The sequence below is a fragment of the Panthera leo genome, chromosome C1 (assembly GCF_018350215.1).
Source record: "Panthera leo isolate Ple1 chromosome C1, P.leo_Ple1_pat1.1, whole genome shotgun sequence".
Lineage (NCBI taxonomy): Eukaryota > Metazoa > Chordata > Mammalia > Carnivora > Felidae > Panthera > Panthera leo.
The window spans coordinates 211,128,165-211,148,126 of record NC_056686.1 but is presented as its reverse complement, the minus strand read 5'-3'; the positions used below and the strand labels follow the sequence as shown (position 1 = coordinate 211,148,126).

General features: G+C 39.3%; 1 protein-coding gene across 20 annotated transcripts in view; it reads left to right on the top strand.

Annotated features, from left to right (window-relative positions):
• The window catches only part of TRIP12 (thyroid hormone receptor interactor 12), a 139,218-nt gene that overhangs the window by 31,268 nt on the left and 87,988 nt on the right, over nt 1-19,962 (top strand). For 19 of the 20 annotated variants that reach the window (XM_042950405.1, XM_042950403.1, XM_042950418.1 and 16 more), the window contains exon 2: nt 8,983-9,129. In XM_042950405.1, the coding sequence (XP_042806339.1) occupies nt 9,032-9,129 (98 nt within the window). In that variant the 5' untranslated portion in view covers nt 8,983-9,031. Of the gene's footprint in view, nt 1-8,591; nt 8,804-8,982; nt 9,130-19,962 lie in introns of those variants that run through there. The other variant, XM_042950399.1, reaches the window with a different exon arrangement.

Here is a 19,962-nt window from a genome sequence, read left to right as displayed (position 1 = left end):
TTTTTTTTTCCTGGTTATTCTTACCCACTAAGTGTTAAAATTACAACATATGTAATTGTGTGAAGAATTTTTTGAATAGGGAAATAGGTACATGGTTCAGAATGTGAAAGGCATCAAAGGGTCCTGTTCTAACAAGGTAGATGATTTAAAGTTTTTTTTTTAATGTATTCTTTATTAGTAATATTTAAGCCAGTTATTATTTACATGTATAATATATATGTAGATGTGTTCTGTGCCCAGCATTCTGTACCTGCTTTTTTGCTTAACAAAATCTTGACAGTAGTTCCATTTGTAGTGCACAGAGCATTTTCCTTTTTAAAATCTTAAGGTTGTCTTTCTGTTTTATAACCTGTTTTTAACATTGTACAATAGTGTTTTTTCTTCTGTTTCTTTTATTACCCATGTCCTCCTTTTTTGTCTCCTTCAGTTGTTTGCCCAATTCAGATTTCTTCTTCTGCCCTGCAGTTCATTTTCAGTTTTGCTTTCGGTCATTCTCCTTTTGAGCAGAACAGATCATCTCAGTGCAAAGCCCACGTGCTACCTTTTGCGTGGTGGGTTGGTGATTGTTTCCCCAGCTGATCTTAATTTTGGAGTTGCTGTTTCCCTTTCCTGCTTCTCTCTCCAGTTCTAGGCTGTTTTTTGTCCTGATTAATCAGGGTGCTGTTAAACACAAATGGCGAGCCTGCCTCCTTTTTAGTAGGTACACCTCCCTCCTGTTCCGCAGCTTGTGAAATTGGCCCCTGAGGAGAAGGCACTTTGATCTTTTGTTGCCCTTGCTCTGCAATTCTGTTTTTTCCAGGAAAGGATCATTGATGGAAACCCTTGAGGTATTCTTACCTTTTTCTTCTTTAAAAACTCCATGGTCTTTACCTCTTTCCTGTTTTTGGTATAGATTTTGTTGTATCTGTTGAATTGTCTTCTATGATTTAGGGTATAGTCCACTTTTCTCTGGCTTCATTATACGTGGGTTTTTTTTAATGAATTTTTAAGCTTTTATTCATTTTGCTTGATTTCAGGAAGGGAAATGAAGAGCTTTCACCACACTGTCTCCTTTCTGGGAGATAACTGTTGTGTCTGGGTTATGTCCAAAAATCTTTTGAATCAAGTGTGCTTAGACCCAAGAAATATTGGAGTCTCTTATATACTAATTAATGTATTGACAGAGTCCTTTGTGAATCTCAAGTCTTGTCGAATAATATACTTTGTAAGAATAATGCCAAAATTAATCTCGTGAACTCTTGCCAGATGGCACGTAAGGTAGATTCTTAAGGCATATTACAATTGTAAACTGGGGGTGTTGGCATCCCTTCCTGTGCCCAGTGTTGCATTTAGTTGGTAAGTGTTGGGTGACACTTAAAAGATCGAGGGTTTGTTGTAGGCATTTTAGTTTTTAATTTGCGCTTTGTAAATGAAAGTATAGTATAGAAGTTATTCAGAGTTCAGACCGTGGTGGGTCAGGTGTATTCTATTTGCCCCTTTGTAAATGGATTAGCTCTCCACAGATCAGTAAGCAAAAAGTGGTTAATTTTTTGGAGTAGAATAGCATGTGTAAAGTATATTTTCCACTGGCGTTCTGGAGAGCTGGATTCTGCTGTTAGGTCTGTATATCCCTAAATAGATGTAGGCTCTTGAGCAGTTGACTCTTTGGATGAAGATACCCTCTTGCATAAATGAGATAATTCCATCAGGTATGGATTGAACATAAGTTTATGGTTTCTACTCTCATGTACGTTCTTAGTGCTGCTGGGCAGTCATCCTTTCCCATAGCTCCTTCCTCTGTTTTACTTTAGGTAAACTCTTTGAAATCTCCATTCTCTCTTATTTTTCTCATACCTGTTAGTCACAGATTCAGTCAAGCTAGGCATGTACTTCCTTGCTTCCATTTATCTTCTCTTGCCTTGGAGATTGATGTACCTTTCTTATCTGAGGCTTATGCTCTTAATTCTGTTTTCCTCCTGTAGGATATTGTTAGTAAACTATACGCCGTTTCCAGCCCTTTCAGTAATTTTTTTCCTTATGACATAAACATGTTCAAGACATTTTTTTAGAAATGAAGATCATACCATGTGGCCTTGGTCAAACCTGCCGCCCTTACTTGGTTGGCTGTCTCTTCTCTGTCCTCTTTATAGGCTAGCATTTAGTATTTACTGTCCATTTAACTTAGTCATACGTTCTCCTCCCCTCCATTTCTAGAAACAACTCTCACCAGTATCCAAATCCTGATGGACACTGTTCCGTCTTGTGTGTCTGTTCTTTCTGCCTATCTTATTCCACTTAGTGTCTGCAATACCACCTTCCTGATTTTTTCCCCATACTTTTTGTTTTTGTTTCATATTTTCAATGTTTATCCCCCATACTTTGATTCTCCTCATCTGAATTCTTCCTTTTCTGTTTTCCTTAGATTTCGGTGTTTCCTGAGGTTTCATTCTAGGCCTGTTGCATACTTTTCATTGAGGAAGTGAAGTCTCCTTGATTATCTTGGTTTCACCTTCTACACATTGATCATTTTTATCATCTACACATTACCCTTAACTACTTAATTCCAGATATTTATTTCCATCTGTATGCTGGAACTCTTCACCTAAGTATCCTACATAATAACTCAAACTGGACATGTTTGACATTAGACTTTTTTTTTTGCCCCATTGGTTTCCTTGGGTAATGTTACTACCATTTCTTATGGTTTTCTGAAGTTAAAAGCAGAACTTAAAACTATAGAATGAACACGTAGTAAAGATTTTATTCAGCTCACTAATTAATGAAGGGGAACCTGTTAGGGAAAGCTGGTTTAAAAGCATCTGGGGAACTGGGTATTTAAAGGAAATTTGGTAAAGGATTTTAGAATAAGTTTACTGGCGTCCTACAGGGCAACAGGGTGCACTCTTTGGGGTTATCTTATCAGCTGTTGTAGAAGTTCCTGTGGTATTTCCAGTAGACACAGATCTGCAAGTCAACCGGTGAATTCATTGTCAGAACCCCTAAATAATAGTATATAGCAACGTTGATGCTAGTCTTCTCTAGAAAATTAATTCCTAAGTGAGCCTGCTAATGTTTCATTTGATACTGAAAGGATTTGCTTTCTTTACTTTTTAGATAACTTTTCAACCCTTGTTACCACAGCAAGAAACCTGAAAGGCATTTCAGATTAGTGTTTCTATTCATATGCATGCTGAAGTTGGATAACCACAGACCCATATTCTCTTTTTTGATTGCCTAGATTTTATCGTTTCAACCTTTGACTGCCATCTCTTCATCATTTCACCTTCCATCGTTATCAGACCCTCATTTATCTATCCTTAGATCTGTTTGGTAGCTGAATAGTTGATCTGCCTCCTTATCTGTAGGTCTTAAACTAGTAATTTTGAGTTTTTAGGCCCTTCATGATACAGATCAGATTTGTTTCCAGGTCCAAGTTCTTCCCAGATCCCGTGTTTGAGCGCTGACGACTTACTCAGTACTCCTCCATTGTGATTTCTTCATTCCTGTGTGCCATCCTTCTTGGCCCTCTTTAAGCTGAGCCTTCTCAATGGAGTAAGGGCAAAATTAAGTCACCTTTTCTTCTCTGTTTACAATATTACCTTTGATATTGCCTCTTGTATCATTTAGTATAATTTCTGATAATTCATTTAAGGATTGGGCAGTTAACAATGATTTTTTCAAAGAACTGTGAAAGGATTAGAATCTTCTGGATATCTTCCAAGCTTGGAAAGGTCATGGTTCTCTAATGTTTTGACTCTTTAAAAAAGGTAAATGTATAATTATTTTTATTTGTTCAGCCATATAACGTAGTCACAAAGAGCATGGACTTGAGGTCAAATCTGTGTTTGGTGCTGACCCAGTTTCTTGTTAGCTTTGTGGTGGTAGGGTTATTTTAACTTCGCGTGTGCCACAGTTTCTTTGAAGGAAGTGAATTTCCAGTACCTATTTTTGGTAAGGTTGTTGTGAAAATTAAATGAAAAAGCATTTAGCCTTGTATATGGTAAGCACGGAATAAACATTACCCATAATTGTTTTTATTTTAGTTTTCCCTTTAAAACCTGTGTTTTCCACTAAATATTATTTTCTAGTGTTAAAATGTATAATTTGAAATTACTTTGTGTGTTGTACAGCATTCAGTATTCCATCATCACATTGGATTGGGTTTGATGCCCCTACATTGAATCAAACACTTAGCTGACCCAGTTCTCAAGTCACTTGGCCCTTTTCCCTGTACTCGGTGGCTCTTCTTCCTCATTTCTGCTCCTTGTGAGCGGGGATTGTTTTGTCTCTCTCGTACCTCTCAACCCCTTGCTCTTCGGGAAGCCGAAAGGTTATTCATTAAAGATAGTGTTGTTTGAAGTCCTTGACATTCTTCTGCAAAAATGGCTTTTTGTTTCCGTAAACAAGGGTGACTTCTATTCCATTTTATTGTGGAGTTTAATACTGCCACTGGGCTGTTGAACTTCGCATACCTGCTCCTAAGTGTGGACTTTTTGTTTTGATCTAGTATATGCAGTTGTTCACATCTGCGGTTCTGGATGCCGTTACCTGCAGTCTGAAAGTCCATATGCCTTTACTCCGTACACACAGGGGCTACTTAATCTTGTAACACTTCCCTTTCCTTATTTGGAAAGTAGGATAATAAAATGGTTTATAAGGCTCATTGGCACATTTAAATTTTGCTTAATAGAATAAACAGAGGAGTAAAGTGTCACGCAGTTGTGTTCATCACTGGTGTTATTAAACTCTAGTTTCAGAATCTGAAGCCAAACCAAGTGCCCTTTGCAGGCCCACGTCTAAATAGAGTGCCTAAGAAATGGGGTGCGGGGGAGACAGCAGATAAATAGATTCACTTTCAGCGTCAGTTCTGGATGCGGAAAACTTTTCTGCAGACATTGTGTGTGGGACATAGATTGTAGCTTTTTAAAATGTTACCATCTTTACTGTGAAATAATGCAGCTTTTTTTAGTTTCGGTGTCGCCTCTTAAATAGGTAATAGGTAGTGATGACACTTATGAATTAGCTAGCTCCCTGTTCTGGGTTACTAAGTTGGAGATTGGTTTTCCAGTCTGTCAGATGTCCTTCGTGTGATAAAAATTCTGCATAAGTACTAACGAACCTCTGTGGTATTCCTTTTCGTATTTTCCTTTCATACTTGGCCATGATTAGGAAGAACTACTACGTCCTGAAGTTAATTTTTGTAATCCATTTCTCTTGGTGTTCTGAGCTTTACACTAAGTGAGTGGTTGGTTTATTTCATTTTATTTTCTCTGTTAAAGTTTATTTATTTTGAAAGAGGAGAGAGAGCGGGGGAGGGGCAGAGAGAGGGAGAGAATCCCAAGCAAGCTCAGTGCTGTCACCACAGAGCCAGGTGTGGGGCTCGATCTCATGAACTGTGAGATCATGACCTGAGCTGCAATTCAAGAGATGCTTAATCAACTGTGCCACCCAGGTGCTCCTGAATCTTTTTTTTTTTTTTAATCTCCCTCCCTCCCCCCCCCCCCCCAGTCTTAATCTCTTTTCTGTGATTTTGAATTAGCAGAATTAGAGGGAAATCAGTTTCCAGAATGACTACAGTTGAAATTTCCTTGAAAGAATATCCTTCTTTTAAAATTTTAAGAGTGCATTTTAAAGTATAGATTAATATGCCATTCTGGATTTCCTGAAAGAGTTCTATTTGCCTGAAGAGCTAAGTACTTTTCACATAAAATTCAAATGCTGTTTAACCTGAACAATGAGTAAGTTTGTTGGCCACTTAGCTGGGAACAAAGTCATCGTGAGTTTTATAGTCGTGAACATACCCATTAGTGTTTTTATGCTTTTCCCATTGAGGTCAGAGTCCTATATGCCATCTATTTTATTTGAATATTTTGGGATTTAATATCAGAGGTTTTATGTGATTATTTTCACAGAAATGAAGTTAATATGTTAGAAGAGTAGGATGTTTCAGGACCTGATAGGGTTATTAACAGGTTGGACTTAAAACTTATAGTTTCAGCTTTAAGATGGAATCTTTTGAGTTCATACTCATTTCAGGTTCTTAAAACACAAATTATAGCTATGATATAGTTTCTATATTGGTGTAACTCACACATGTGTGTTTTAAAATTTAGTTAATAAAATGCAGTAGGCATAAGAGTATAACAAGAAGGAAAAAAATCACTGTATGGTGAAAATATTTGGGCTCTTACCTGGAGCCAGAGGAGTTCAGTTTGGTTGAAGTTGAGGTAGTGGTGATCTCCGGAAGGGATAGATCTCAGTGTCAGATTCAGAGGACTAGATCCTCAACAGATGGCTTGAACTTTTTTGGATTGGTAAAGGGTTAAGTTGGTCGCCCTGGATGGTCCCTTCCAGCTTTGGATTTATTGGTAATCTGGCAGAGGGGGAGGTCCTGTATATATTTTATGTTAATCATAGATTTACTTTTTGGGGTTTCGTACTCCAGAGTTGAACAGAGCCTGGCAGCTTTCCTTAAAAAACAGTTAGCACTTGGGTAAATAACTGTCTTCTTATTTGCCACCACCCTTTCTGTCTTTAGCAAGAGTTATCTGTGAACAGGCCGTGGGCTGGTGATGGTAACGGTCACCGGTACTGGTGGACAAACTCAGAAGAAGTTGGGAGTGTTGTTAAGGTGCCTTCGGTAACTGCGGGTCCGAATGACCAGTGTCGCTTCAATCCCTTTGAATGACTTAACATCCCGTGACCTACAGTGTGCATTTCAGGCTAGTGAGACCTACCAGTCTTGGTCGCTAACAGTCTTCTTTGCTTTTCAAAGTGAAGGCAGCAGTAGCTTGCTCTTCTCTTGTTTCCATGCTGTTGAGGGTCCAAGTGAAATGGCACTGTGATGTTTGAATTAGTAAAGCTTCTTGGGCGAATCCTGAGATAGAATGGCTTTTGCTTAATTCCTGAATAGGGTGCGGTTGTTCGCGGGTGCGGTACTGCCAGGAGAGGTCTTTCAAAATGTTTCCGGTCCTTGTCCCCACAGAATCAGAATCTCTGAGGGCAGAAGCCGGGCATTCATATTTTGACAAAACTTCTCAGGTTATTGTGGAATTAATCCTTACTTAAAAGCACTATTGATTGTGTTTATAGCAAAATTCACTTTGAAACTCTATCTCTAGAAATGTAAGACTCACCTTGATAGTGGTTTTTATGAAGTTTCCCCCAATGCATTATTTGGCCACAAGGGTCGTATTTATTTGCGATAAGCATCTATAGTAATAAGAGTAATAGTTAATATGTACTGAGCCCTCGGAATAGCGTAGGCACCGTGGTAAGTGGTTTGCGTGGATTTGTCACTTAGTCCTCCCAACCGCTCTATGAGGTAAGTTCTTTATCCCCGTTTGGTAGACTGAAGCAGAGAAGTGTATGTACAAGGCCACACAACTTGGTGCTCGTAGAGTCAGGACTCAAACTCAGCCAGAGGCAGTTTGACTCGAGAGCCGAGAGCCGTGCATTTCTAACTGTTCTGCTAGAGTGACCTACCTCATGGCTTATTGTGGTTTATTGTTATTATGGTTTATTATGGTAGATAACAACAGTGACTCTTTTCATCTCAGACCTCAGACCCCAGGTCCTCTTTCTGAAAGGCAAGCAGTATTAAGTTTGCAATGTGTAGACAATAGATAAGGATACATATGCAGTCTTTTAAATCTGCATACACACAGCCAGGAGTTTTATAGTGTTTACCCTCTAATATATCTTGGGGGAGATCTTTCCACATTGATACATGTAAATTCAGTCTTTCTCTCTCAGTGGTTTGTACTGTTCCCTGTTTTTTATTTCCAAAATTGACAGTTGCTACATGAGTAATTTGAACTTTCTGACCAGAGTTTATTTAGTATATTGATGATGATGTGGGCATATGTGACAGAAACCATCTTTTTCTGCTGCTGAATTGGGTCAATATGTAACTCCAAAGAGAACCCACTTCTTGTTCTAGAGCATGGAAGCTCTTAAAACAAAATCCAGTAATAGATTTAGTCGTGAGTAATTTGCATTGTCTTTGGCACTGTGTCCTGTGATGTCACATGCGTTCTTTTCCCTCCCCAGTAAACAGAATGAAAGAACCCTAGTTGGAGTTTGACTGGAGGCTTAAGAAAAATAGTGAAGATTTGATTTACACAAATTGTGGTTCTTTCTATGATGGTGATAAGGGCCTGTCTATCAGTTAACTTGATTTTCTTTGGGTATCAGCATTTTTTCTACATAATAAATTTCTAATAGAAAGTTCACATTGATTAAGAACTGTGTTTCGAGTTAAATTGTTATATTTGTGAATTATGTTCTCAATATCGTATTGCTAACGACTCTGTGGGATAGGTGATACACTGATTTCACAGAAGAGGTAAAAAGAAATCGAGAGATTAAGTGTCTTGTCCAAGGTCACAGCCAGCACAGCTAATGTTGAAATCCAGGATATCTGGGACCATTTCTTAGTTCACTGGACTTCAGCCCCTTTCTCCTCATTTCTCCATAGTGTTACAGTTTCCTTTGCATTTATGATGTCATTTGTTATTCACAGCAATACTGTGAAGTAGGCATGACATGTTGTTTATTCTGTGGCTGAGGAGTTGGAGGCTGGAGGCTCTGATTTGTACAAAGGCAGACAGACCCCTTTAATACCTGTTCTGTCACAGGACTTGAGCCAGAGTGTTCTGATGCTGGGTGTAGTGCCCTTTCCTACACACTATAAGAAATGGAGAAGCAAAGACAAATTTCTGCTTGTGCCCTGTTTTCTTTGAATTGAGAATTTCCTGGGTGTTCCATGAGAAATCTATGTTAATTTTATGTGCTGGGCTCTGGACCACATGCCTTGAATTTGGTATATTCCTGACATCTTATATGACATTACTCAGATTTCAGATAAGACAATGTAGCATCAGTTTGGCCGTATAAATTGCTGACCTGAAATTTCCCCTTCATCTTTGTTGCCCCTTATCTGGTTTCTGTGGTGTACCACATATAGCTGATAATTTTTTCTCATTTTTCTTTTCCTTTCAGTGAATGGTAGTGTCTAGAAAGGGTATGTCCCTTCAAGAGAGAGGTGCCAATGTCCAACCGGCCTAATAACAATCCAGGGGGGTCACTGCGACGTTCACAGAGGAACACTGCCGGGGCCCAACCACAAGACGACTCGATAGGAGGAAGGTATGTATTGGATGGTAATTTGAAAAGTAAGTGGTGAAAAAAAAATGCTTTTTAAAAACCTCATTTTGAGGACAGAAAATTAAATGGTTCACTGCAAATGGGCAATTTTTTCCTAATTTTTTGAGCCAAGTAACACAAACAAAACTGGAATTCAAAGCAGTTCTTTCATCATTTTCCAAATGCGCTAGGCTCAAAAAATAGTTGTCAGTCACTGACATTATCAGAAATCTGATTCAAGGGTCGTTAGCATATGGCATGTCCTGTTGTGCTTGCCCTTTCTCCTCACTCTCTTAAACATGCTACAGCGTGTCTTTCGATCGTTTGTGGTGCCTTTTCTTTATGCAGGTCTTTATTTACTTTATTGAAAGGAAGCTTCGTTTGTTTTAAGACCTTGAGTTCTGATAAGTAGCTTTTGAATCTTTTCCCCATCTTATTTTTCACCAGCGTGTGGGTACCGACAGGCTGGTGAGGCAGTCTGACTTTGTGGGCCTCTCCATTCTCGTTTTCTCAGTGGTATGGTGTTTCGCAGGTTTTTCAGTTAGAGTACTTGCCTAGGGGGGTAGTGTGAAGAATCAGATGCATTCTGTGGGATGGAAAATTCCTTGTCTGATTTAGCCAGGGACTGTCATTGTATGTATAAAATACTCAGAACCTCACTTGCAAAGCCTTCCTCTCCAATCCATGTTTAGCTTGCAATAAATCATGGCAAGGTTCTGATACGATTATCTGACACAACATTTGGAGACACTACCATGTGTATATTGTCTAGCAAATTATAAAAAACTTCTTAAAAATGTTTTATTTATTTATTTATTTTGAACGAGAGAGAGCGTGAGCAGCGGAGGGGCAGAGAGAGACAGAGGGAGACACAGAATCCGAAGTAGGTCCAGGTTCCGAGCTGTCAGCACAGAGCCCGACATGGGGCTCGAACCCACGCACCGTGAGATCATGACCTGAGCCGAGGTCGGACGCTTAACCGACTGAGCCACCCAGTGCCCCTATAAGGAAAGTTTTTAAATGTCACATGTAAGGAATATATTGAAACGGATCCTGCTGACATCAGGCTCTTTTAGTAGGTGAGCGTATGGACTTTGGACAAGGACAGCATTGTGTGAAATTACTGCCTCTGCCATTAAATAGCTGCGTGTCCTTTGTTGTATCTTTTAGGACACCTCGGAGTTTTTAGTCCACGCAGTGGGGAGATCTGTTTCATAGGGCTGTTGGTTAACATCAGCAATCTGTAGTATGTTACATTGCTAGCACCACGCTTAGTGTGCAGAGTTCTGTTCTGAAATTGTTTTTTGCTTTATTTTACAATCAGATTATTCGTTGGAGTAGCCACACTTTATTTTCTGTTGATTAAAAAATATCCTTCCCCCATTGTAAAGCATAGCATGTTAATTTTAGTGAATTTAGAGAATAAGAAGAGTATAAAGGAAAAAACCATAATTCCACAATCCACTTCTGACTTACACTGTTAACACTGGCATGTTTTTCCTTCGTCTTCTTTATTGCTGTATATATATATATATATATATATATATATATGTTTATATGTGCTTGTGTTTACACGTAAATAACCTGTACCAATTTGGGGGTGCCTGGCTAGCTCAGTCGGGACAGCACATGACTCTTGATCTTGGGGTCGTGAGTTCGAGCCCCATGTAGAGATTTTTTTGAAAAGCAGAAAAAAAAATCAGTAACTTTTACCTTTTGAACAACTGGAGTTTTACATAGTAATACTCAGGTTCTATTTGGACTCTTGCACGTGAGTGACAGTTTGGTCTCTCACATAGTACACTGGTTCTAAAATCCACAGCGATGTTTTCAGCGCCTTTATCTTTTTCTACCCATTGGTGTTAACTATTTTATTGTATTAATGTATTTTAAAAATATGGGCAAGAAATAGAAATGGAAATGGTTAATATTAGTTATTAAGATGTATTGGTTTAAAGAACTAAGATAAAGTTGTAATCAAGATAGAACTCTTATTTATTTGTAGAATGGCACATTTTTGCTATAGTTTATTTGCTTTAAGTCTGTCAATGATTAGTTCAGTTGGTGCAGCCACTGTGGAAAACAGTGTGTAAGTTCTTCAGAAAATTAAAAATAGAATTACCATGCAGTCTAGTAATTCCCTTGCTGGGTATTTACCCCAAGAAAACAAAAACACTAATTCCAAACATGCATCCCTGTGTTCATTGCAGCATTATTTATAATAGCCAAAATACGGAAGCAACCTAAGCACCCATCATTAGAATGATGGATTCAGAAGATGTGGTGTATATATGTACAATGGAATATTACTCAGCTCTAAAAGAGAATGAGATCTTGACATTTGCAGCAACATGGATGGACCTAGAGGGAATCATGCTAAGTGAATTAAGTCAGTCAGAGAAAGACACTACCATTTGCTTTCATTTATATGTATAATCTAAAAAAAACAACAAACAAACGAAAAACAGAAACAGATTCATACAGAGAACAAATTGGTAGTTGCCAGAGGGGAGAGGAGTGAGCGGCAGGATGGGGGAAATAGGTGAAGGGGATTAAAGGTACAAACTTTCAGTATTAAAATAAGTCACAGATGTGAAAAGGACAGCATCGAGAAAACATAATCAGTAATATTGTAATATATGGTGACAGATGGGGACCACACCTAACTATGGTGAGCACCGAGTCATGTGTAGACCTGTCAAATGACTGTTGCACACCTGAAATTAATATGATTTGTCTGCCATAGTTTAGAATAACGATTTGAAAAAAAAATTGTAACTCAGTTGTGAAGGATAAGTGTAGAATTTAAAAATGTGCTTGGAAAAAAAAATGTGTTTGGAATGGCAGAAAACATGCTGAAGAAAATAAAGCAGAGTATACTTAGGGTTTTTATACTTTAATCCCTTCTCTCTTTCCATAATGTAGCCCATTTCGGTTTTTACAATTTCAACTTTCACATATCCTCAAAAAACATTTCCCCAGAAAATTAGCACACAAAGGAGGGCCAGTTCCCACCCACCCCCCCTTTTAGAAACCCAGAATCATTTGTGTCATTTTCTGTGTCCTTAAAATTGTTTTAAAAACATGACTTTTAAAGTCTTGATGTTCCATTGTGTGGCTGTACCATAATTTAGTAATAACTCTGAATAGATACATTTTTCCTCTTTTTATGTGGATAAGTGTAATTAATGACTATGACGTGTAAATTTAGACTATTAGCCAAAAAAGTCTGAACCAGTTTGACTAAGAATGCAAATTTGTTCATTTGAATTTTATTTTCCCCTCTCAGACAGCTTGATTCTTTGCTCATGATAGAATCTTGAACCTGGAAAGGACCTTTTCATCAAAGCCCAGAATGACATTGGAAGCCCTCGTAGACTGTGCTGTACTAGAAGTGAACTAACCTCTAAGAAACCTCTTTCGATTTGGGGGAGACAGAGAAGATTGGGATAAATTGGGAGGGAGCAGTTACCACTGTATTTTCGTTCTCTTTAGCTGACTCCTGTTGACCAGCTTTCCTAAGTCAAATGCTGCTATTAGGCTTTTGACTCAAAAATAGACGTGGTCTTGAAAATGTATTCATAGCGGTACAGCGTTTCAGCTGATGGGCACGAGTAGCAACCACTACAGTCGTGCCCCGGTGGAGTGCTCCCAAATGTTTTTATGCGCCTTCTTTTAGTAGAGACTCAGAGGAGCTCTGCTAATAAGTAGGTAACCCCCATTCTCTGAATGTGGTAGTTTGCTCAGCATTCTACAACTAGTATGTAGAGTCAGGACCTGATTTCCAACCACTTGACTCTAAGTCAGTGATTATTTTCGTCACGCCAAACTGTTTTTACTGCACAAACCGCTCAGTTCCTATGATGAAGGACTTGGAAGAGGGTATGAAGAATGTATAATGGAAAAACCTCCACTCATTCAGTTGAGGACTTCAGTAGCAGTATTTCCCTCCTAGAATTTTTAAATGCATTCATTTTTGTATTCACTGTTTTCTTTCAGACTTGCATTAGGCTCTTCTTTGCATAGTGTCCCTCCTGTGACCGGTCCTGCCCATCCCCCAAATCAAGGTCATTTACGTTTTCCTTTCTTTTTAGGAGACTAGTTTTCATTCATTCTTGAGCTAAAAGGAATTTGGATCTTTGGGATGTATTTCATATCTCCTGGTTATTTTCTCTGCTCTGTTTCTCCTGTCCTCCTCTGTCCATATATTAACTAGACTTCCTCCTCTATTATTTCCCTTTCCATTTCTTGTGTAGTTTTTTGGTTTATAGGTGATCTGTTCTTTTCTGTACTCTATCGGATTTTTTAATGGAGTGAGGAAATGGTTGAATCCAGTCCTCTCCACCTGCCCAGCCCCATTAAAAAAAATTTGTCTTCAAAGTTTTAGTTATTCATTACAGAGTAAAACCTCGATTATGAGATCTATAGGTTATAACTTTTTCTTAGCATTGTCAGAGCAGGGATTTTTTTTTTTTAGCCAGTGTTAATTATACAGAAAGGAAATAGATTTGTGTTTCGCTTAAAAATCTATTTCAGTGGGATGGATACAGAAAAGCACAAAAATAAATATCCGGAGATAGGTCTGTGTTAACATTTTGGTTTTTATTTGCCTTTAAAATACAGCTTAGCATGTAGCTGATTACATTATAAATATGGTTTTGGATCCTGCTTTGTTCAAAACTCAGCATCTTAACAAACATTTTCTCACATCATTACAATTTTTTTGGTAATTGTTACAAATGGCCACATGATTTACTGAACCACTATACAGTGTTTTCCAGATTTACTTTTTAGTTTTTGGATAGTTAAATGGTTGTAATGGGCAAAATTTCTGCGTAGGCTTAAATGTTTGTATTTCCGGTGTCTCTCTCTCTCTTTTTTTTTTTTTTTTTTTTTTTTTTTAAAGAGAACAGGAGCGGGAGAGGGAGGGAGAAAGAGACTCCTAAGCAGGCTGCATACTCAGTATAGGCTCCATCCCACGACCCTGAGATCGTGACCTGGGCTGAAATCAAGAGTTGGATACATAACTGACTGAGCCACCCAGGCGACCCTCAGGTGTCTCCACTTGGTCAAAGGGAGTTTTTTTTTTTTTTTTGTTTGTTTTTTTACAGTCAATTTGTTTCACATAAGTTTTTTTTTTAACCCATTTACGTATCACCATTAGGAAAAAGAGTGCTTTTTCTCATCATTCTATTCATGTTATTTTCACTGTGCATTTTTCTGTTAATTTAATAATGAAAAAATCACATTAATTTTCTTGGTGTTTTTATACTAACAAGGTTAAACATTGGACAGATGTTCAGGTTTGAGGAATGAGATCTGAATGAAAATATTTTTTTGTTTGAGAATATTTTTTGGTATAAGCATACCAATAAGTTTGTTAATCCCCCTTTGTACCACTGTACAGGAGAACTGACCTTTAAAGCATTCAGCTGACATGAGCCCCTCTTGTCACAGTAACCCTCTTTTGTTGAATGATCTCCCTCAGTTCTTCACCCATGTGTTTTGAATGGTACTTATTCTGTTTTTGTTGTTTTTTTTTTTTTAAGTTTTATTTATTTTGAGAGAAACAGGGTGAGCCGGGGAGGGGTGGAGAGAGAGGGAGAGACCGAGAATCCCAAGCAGACCCTCCACTGTCAGCTCAGAGTCTGACGTGGGGCTCGAACTCCCGAAACCATGAGGTCATGACCTGAGCTTGAACCAAGTTAGACGCTTAACCAACTGAGCCACCCAGGCGCCCCTAGTTATTCTTTTCCAACATGATCTTCACTCAGCTCTTGACTGTCCATCGCCAGCGCCGGCCAGCCTTTTGCCAAAGCTGGGAGAATCTGCAACTCTCCCATCTTTCTGAGTTCATTGATGGGGCTGGGGCGGTCACATGATTCAGACTGGACGCTTTCTCTTTCCTGGTAGCAAAGAGAAGATGCGAATCTGAAGTAGCCAACGGCACATCTCCTGCGTTAGGGGAGAAGATGAACAGAGAAAAACAAATATATTAGTATGTGTGTATTAAAGTTCTGTGAAGTTTCAGTCTTTTAGGTCTTGAGAGCTGTGTAGACTCTTGCCTTCTCTAGGTTTGATTGATTAGCAATTGTGTTCAATCTGGAGGTGTGTGTGCATTATTTCAATCAAGCCTCTTTTGGCTTTAAGGAGTCCTGTCCTGCCTTAATGTACTTTTAAGCCCAACTCAGTGTAAGATCGTTCTCATTCGTTTGTAGAACACCATGCTAGTAAGCCCCATGCTGGCTGGTAGTTATCAAACTGAGAGTAGAATAGCCTTTGTTATAAGCTGTTCCAACTCGGTGGGGGAAATGGGTGTGCAGGTGATTATTAGAGTCAGGTGAGGAACATTTCTAGGGATGACCTCATTGATTTGGCCTCTGAAGGCTGAATTGAAGAAGCAGTTGCAAAGCAGGTGTTACATGTCAGCTATATTTGTCTCTCTCTACTTGACACGTGGTGTCATTAGTTACAGGGCGTGGATTGTATTTGTAATTTTTTATGTCACTTGTTACTTTGCTCTTAAGTGGTAGGTGTTCAACAAATACTGGTATGGGCTCCAAATAAGAAGGTTTACTTTCTTGGCATTTCTAGGCCCAGAGATAGGACTGCCTTTTATGGGAAAGGTCATGCGAAGGTGATTGACTGCAGTGAAGGAAGAACTGAAATAGGGCACGGTCGAAATGGGCTGTGTAACAGGGTGGCTGGAGCACCCTGCCGCGGGAGCACACAGCTCAGTAATCCGTAGAGGTGACAATCGAGCCGCCAGCGGACGTGCCATCTTGGGTCAGCTGCAGGCCCTGCTCGCAGGGTCTGGGCACTTGGTACTCGGGTAGCATTGCTCTGACAAGAGAGCACGCTGAATTGCCCTCCGGCTCTCCAAGGCTTCCCCCAGAAGGGTTTCATTTCCACTCACGTTCCCTTGACAGAGCAAGTTATGAGGCTGCACATGACTTCCGAGTAGTTTGGCAAGTGCCGCCCCACCGTGTGTCCCGCTCAGAGGAGAAATGGGGTATTTGTAAACGGCACATTATAGCTGTCAGAGGCCCTTGAAACATTTTTCATTCTTCCTCCCATGTCTACAACAGACCCTTCGTTCCCCTGTATTCTACTTGGTGCAACATAGCCATGCGTCTGGTATGTTTTCTTCATTCTCCTACTCAACCAGTATGGATACCATTTTCCTATTCTTTTTTTTGCACGTACCTTTTGTCTTTTTTTTATCCTGACCTTCGCTGAGGCAGATGGAAGTTCAAGCTTTATCTTCTTTGGGAGGAGGAGAACATTAAAGAGAGACGGAGTTAATGTGGTGTGAAAATGACCTCATTGTTTCTTAGGACCAAATTGAAACCGCTTTTATAAACATGTATACTAGAGTTAGCCAGGTAACTTGCTAACTTGCTTCTTTTAATAATGGTGAATCTTACTGCTGTAATTAGATACTCTTGAGTTTTAGCCACAGAACCATATTTGCATATACCTTTTCACTTCTAGTGATGCTTTGGTAATGCTGAGAAGGCCTGTCTGTCCCATCATGCCTTTGGACAACCTTTGGAGGCAAGGTTTACAGGATTGTGGTGGTGTGTTTTGTTTTAAGTTTATTTGTTTATTTTGAGAAACACAGAGAAAGAGCACAAGTGGGGTAGGGGCGGGGGGGGTGCGGGGGGACAGGATCCGAACTGGGCTCTGTGACTGACAGCAGAAAGCCCAACACGGGACTCGAACTTATGAACCATGAGTTCATGACCTGAGCCAAAATCAGATGCTTAACTGAGCCACCCAGGCACCCTTACAAGGTTGTGTTAAACAGTGGCATGGTTGCCTTGGTCTGAGGAGGAACAGAAGCTACTTTATTGTAGTTGGAAGTTAGGCACAGTGGAGTGTGTGTGTGTGTGTGTGTGTGTGTGTTTGAGAGAGAGGGAGACCGAGCGTGAGAAGGGCAGGGGCAGAGACAGAGGGAGACACAGAATCTGAAGTAGGCTCCAGGCTCTGAGCTGTCAGCACAGAGCCCCATGTGGGGTTAAACTTAAGAATCGTGAGATCATGACCTGAGCCGAAGTTGGACGCTTAACCAATTGAGCCACCCAGGTTCCCCCAACACGTTGGATTCTTAATAGTTACCCGTGTTAAGTTCTTTCTTGGACCAGCAGAGTAATATCTCATGTGTTTTGCTAACTTTCTTTGCAGTATAGGTATCTTGCTTTATTCACCAACTGTGAGATTTTGTTTAAAAGTCACATCATAAAAAAAAGGTCGTATCATAAGCATATTGGGAACCTGTAAGATGTCAGCTGCTGTAGATGATTTCTTATCCTTACTGAGGCTTTGCTCTGATGCTTCTGTCCCTCAATATGAGGGAATCTGATGTTCACACCAGTTTTCACACATGTTTTCTCCATATCGGAATGCATTCCTAGAAGAGTGTTAGTGTGAATGAAAAAATGAATATATACAAAAGCTTCTTCAATAGTTGAACAGCAAGTTTAGCATCACCTATGGAAGGCAGTTTTTTGGTAATAGGGAAAGCAAAAGAAAGCAGGAGGTCTCCTTTTTTGACATCTTTTCTTCCATTTTTCTCACATATCATCTGTAAAACCTTAAGCCATTTAATCTGACATGTATACAATTAGGGACAGAGGTACCAGCTCTGAAGCTGAAGGAAAAAACTTCATAGCTATGGATATAGGCCTTTTACTTTTCCCCCTGAGTCCCTAGGAACAGCTGCCAGGTTTCAGATTGAGAGAGTCAGAATGCCTGGGCTCATTTGTACCTTTCCTTGCCTAGGGACTGGGTGATTTTGTGCAAGCCTCATTTCCTACATCTTTAAAATGGAAATAGACCTGCCTTGAGTGTCATCTGAGAATTAAGTTGGATAAAAAAATTAATGTTTATCACATAGTCATACCTTTAAATGTATGTGTTCTGGGTGGTCTTAATAAGTTTTACTCAGTTATAAAAGCCAGTCTAGCTATGAGATACTCAATACTGCATCACTCATCTATCACTGATGACTAATTTACTTTGGATTATCTTCGTTTTTATACTCCTTACCCAACTACTTTGTAAAATGGTGGGGGGGGGGGGGGAACGGTGCAAGTGTAATGAGCTGTATGTTCCCTTTTGTGGGCTGTCTTTTTCCACAGTTTTAATTACATGCAGTCCTTCTGCCTTGTTCTTGTTACACAGTAAGTACTTCTGTTTACTCACCTGTCCTTAGTATACCCTGGGTAGTTGAACATACAGAAATTTTGCTTTTGCCTCACTGTTTCCAACTCTGTCAGTCTCCTAGTGCCAGCCTTACTAAGGACAAAATCTAGATCCTTTGACAAGGCATTTAAACCCTGGCCTGTCCTTTCAACCTTGTTTCCTAATGTAGCTCTGTGCTCCGGGAAATTCATATCATTTGCCAGGTGCCATGTGGGTTTCGTGTTTTCCTGCCTCTGCCTTTCCCTATACTCTGCGCTTGACTCGAACATTCTTTCTCTTCAGCTTTTCATTCTTCGGGGTGTGGTTTAAATGCCATGTAGTCTATAAAGCCTATATTCTCCTAGAAGTAATTTTTCCCTTTGTTGAGAACTTAATAGCATCTGGTAGATCACTTTGTTTTATGAGGCACTGACCTCTTTGAGGACAGGAACTAGACTGTGTGTTATCCATATTTATATGCCTTGTCATGACTTGCATATATTTGAGTTGGCAAACCTGACAATCTGTTGAAATGAGTAGTTTGTTCCAGTAGTTCTCAACTCCGTCCTGTCCCATCTAGTGCTCCCTCCCACTCTGTAATGTGTATCACATAACGTAAACCTCTTTATTATGATGCCCCTTTTGTTTATCAGTTGTTTTCCTTCTACTTGTTTATTTTTACGTTACGTTTTATATATTTAGAAACATTTTATGTTTCTAAACTGTTTAGACGGATATTTTGTGTTTCTTAATTCATTTCAAGATAATAAATAAGATCTCCGTAGGTAAATGCTTGGGTGCCTTGACACAAGATGGCACTGTTTCCAGACGCTCGCATCTGCGTCTGAGTTTATTGAATGTGACGGCTACAGGAACATGCTTAAATGCCACAAGCAGCATTTTCTTTGTAGACTTCTTCAGAATGATACGTGACCCATGGCAGAGCTGCCAAAAGGTAATCTGTTGATTCCCATGGATGACTGGAGAAACGGTATATAAAAACCATGCAAAACGAATAGAAGCCGAGAAGTTATGAGCATCTGTTTCACCTATATCCTGGCCAGATTTCAAGTTTTCTCCTAAGGGTTTCATATATTACCAAGGCTACTTGCGGTCTGGGTCATGGGACAGCCTTTCATGGGGTCCTGCTGTTCTGTATACTTGCGTGGCTGGCATCTTTTACCTCTAGGTCCACACTCGCTAAATGGCAGTAACACCCTGTTCCCTAACATGTTTTCAAAATGTTCCCTAGAGGGGAGAGCCAGTGATGTTTAAAACATTGTTTTATGAGATAAATAAGGAGTTCTTTACCGTAAATTACAGAATCCATTAGGCTGGCATTTTTGCCATAACTAAACATGGGAACACTGGTCAGACTAATCAGCTTCCATTTTGTGATCAGAATAGAAAAACAGTGCATTTTGCTGAGAACATTAGTGAGCTTTTTGTTTAAAATGCTTTAACTGAACTTTCCAGCCTGATGATTGCAAATCAGTGACTTATTTAAAACGTGCATTTAATTTATGAACATTATAAACAAAGCATTTAATTTTCAGAAGACAAAATTATGATGTTAATTGTGTATATAAAATCTAAAGGCATAAAAATGCATGTGTGTCTGTATACACATAAAAAACATTTGGAGATTTA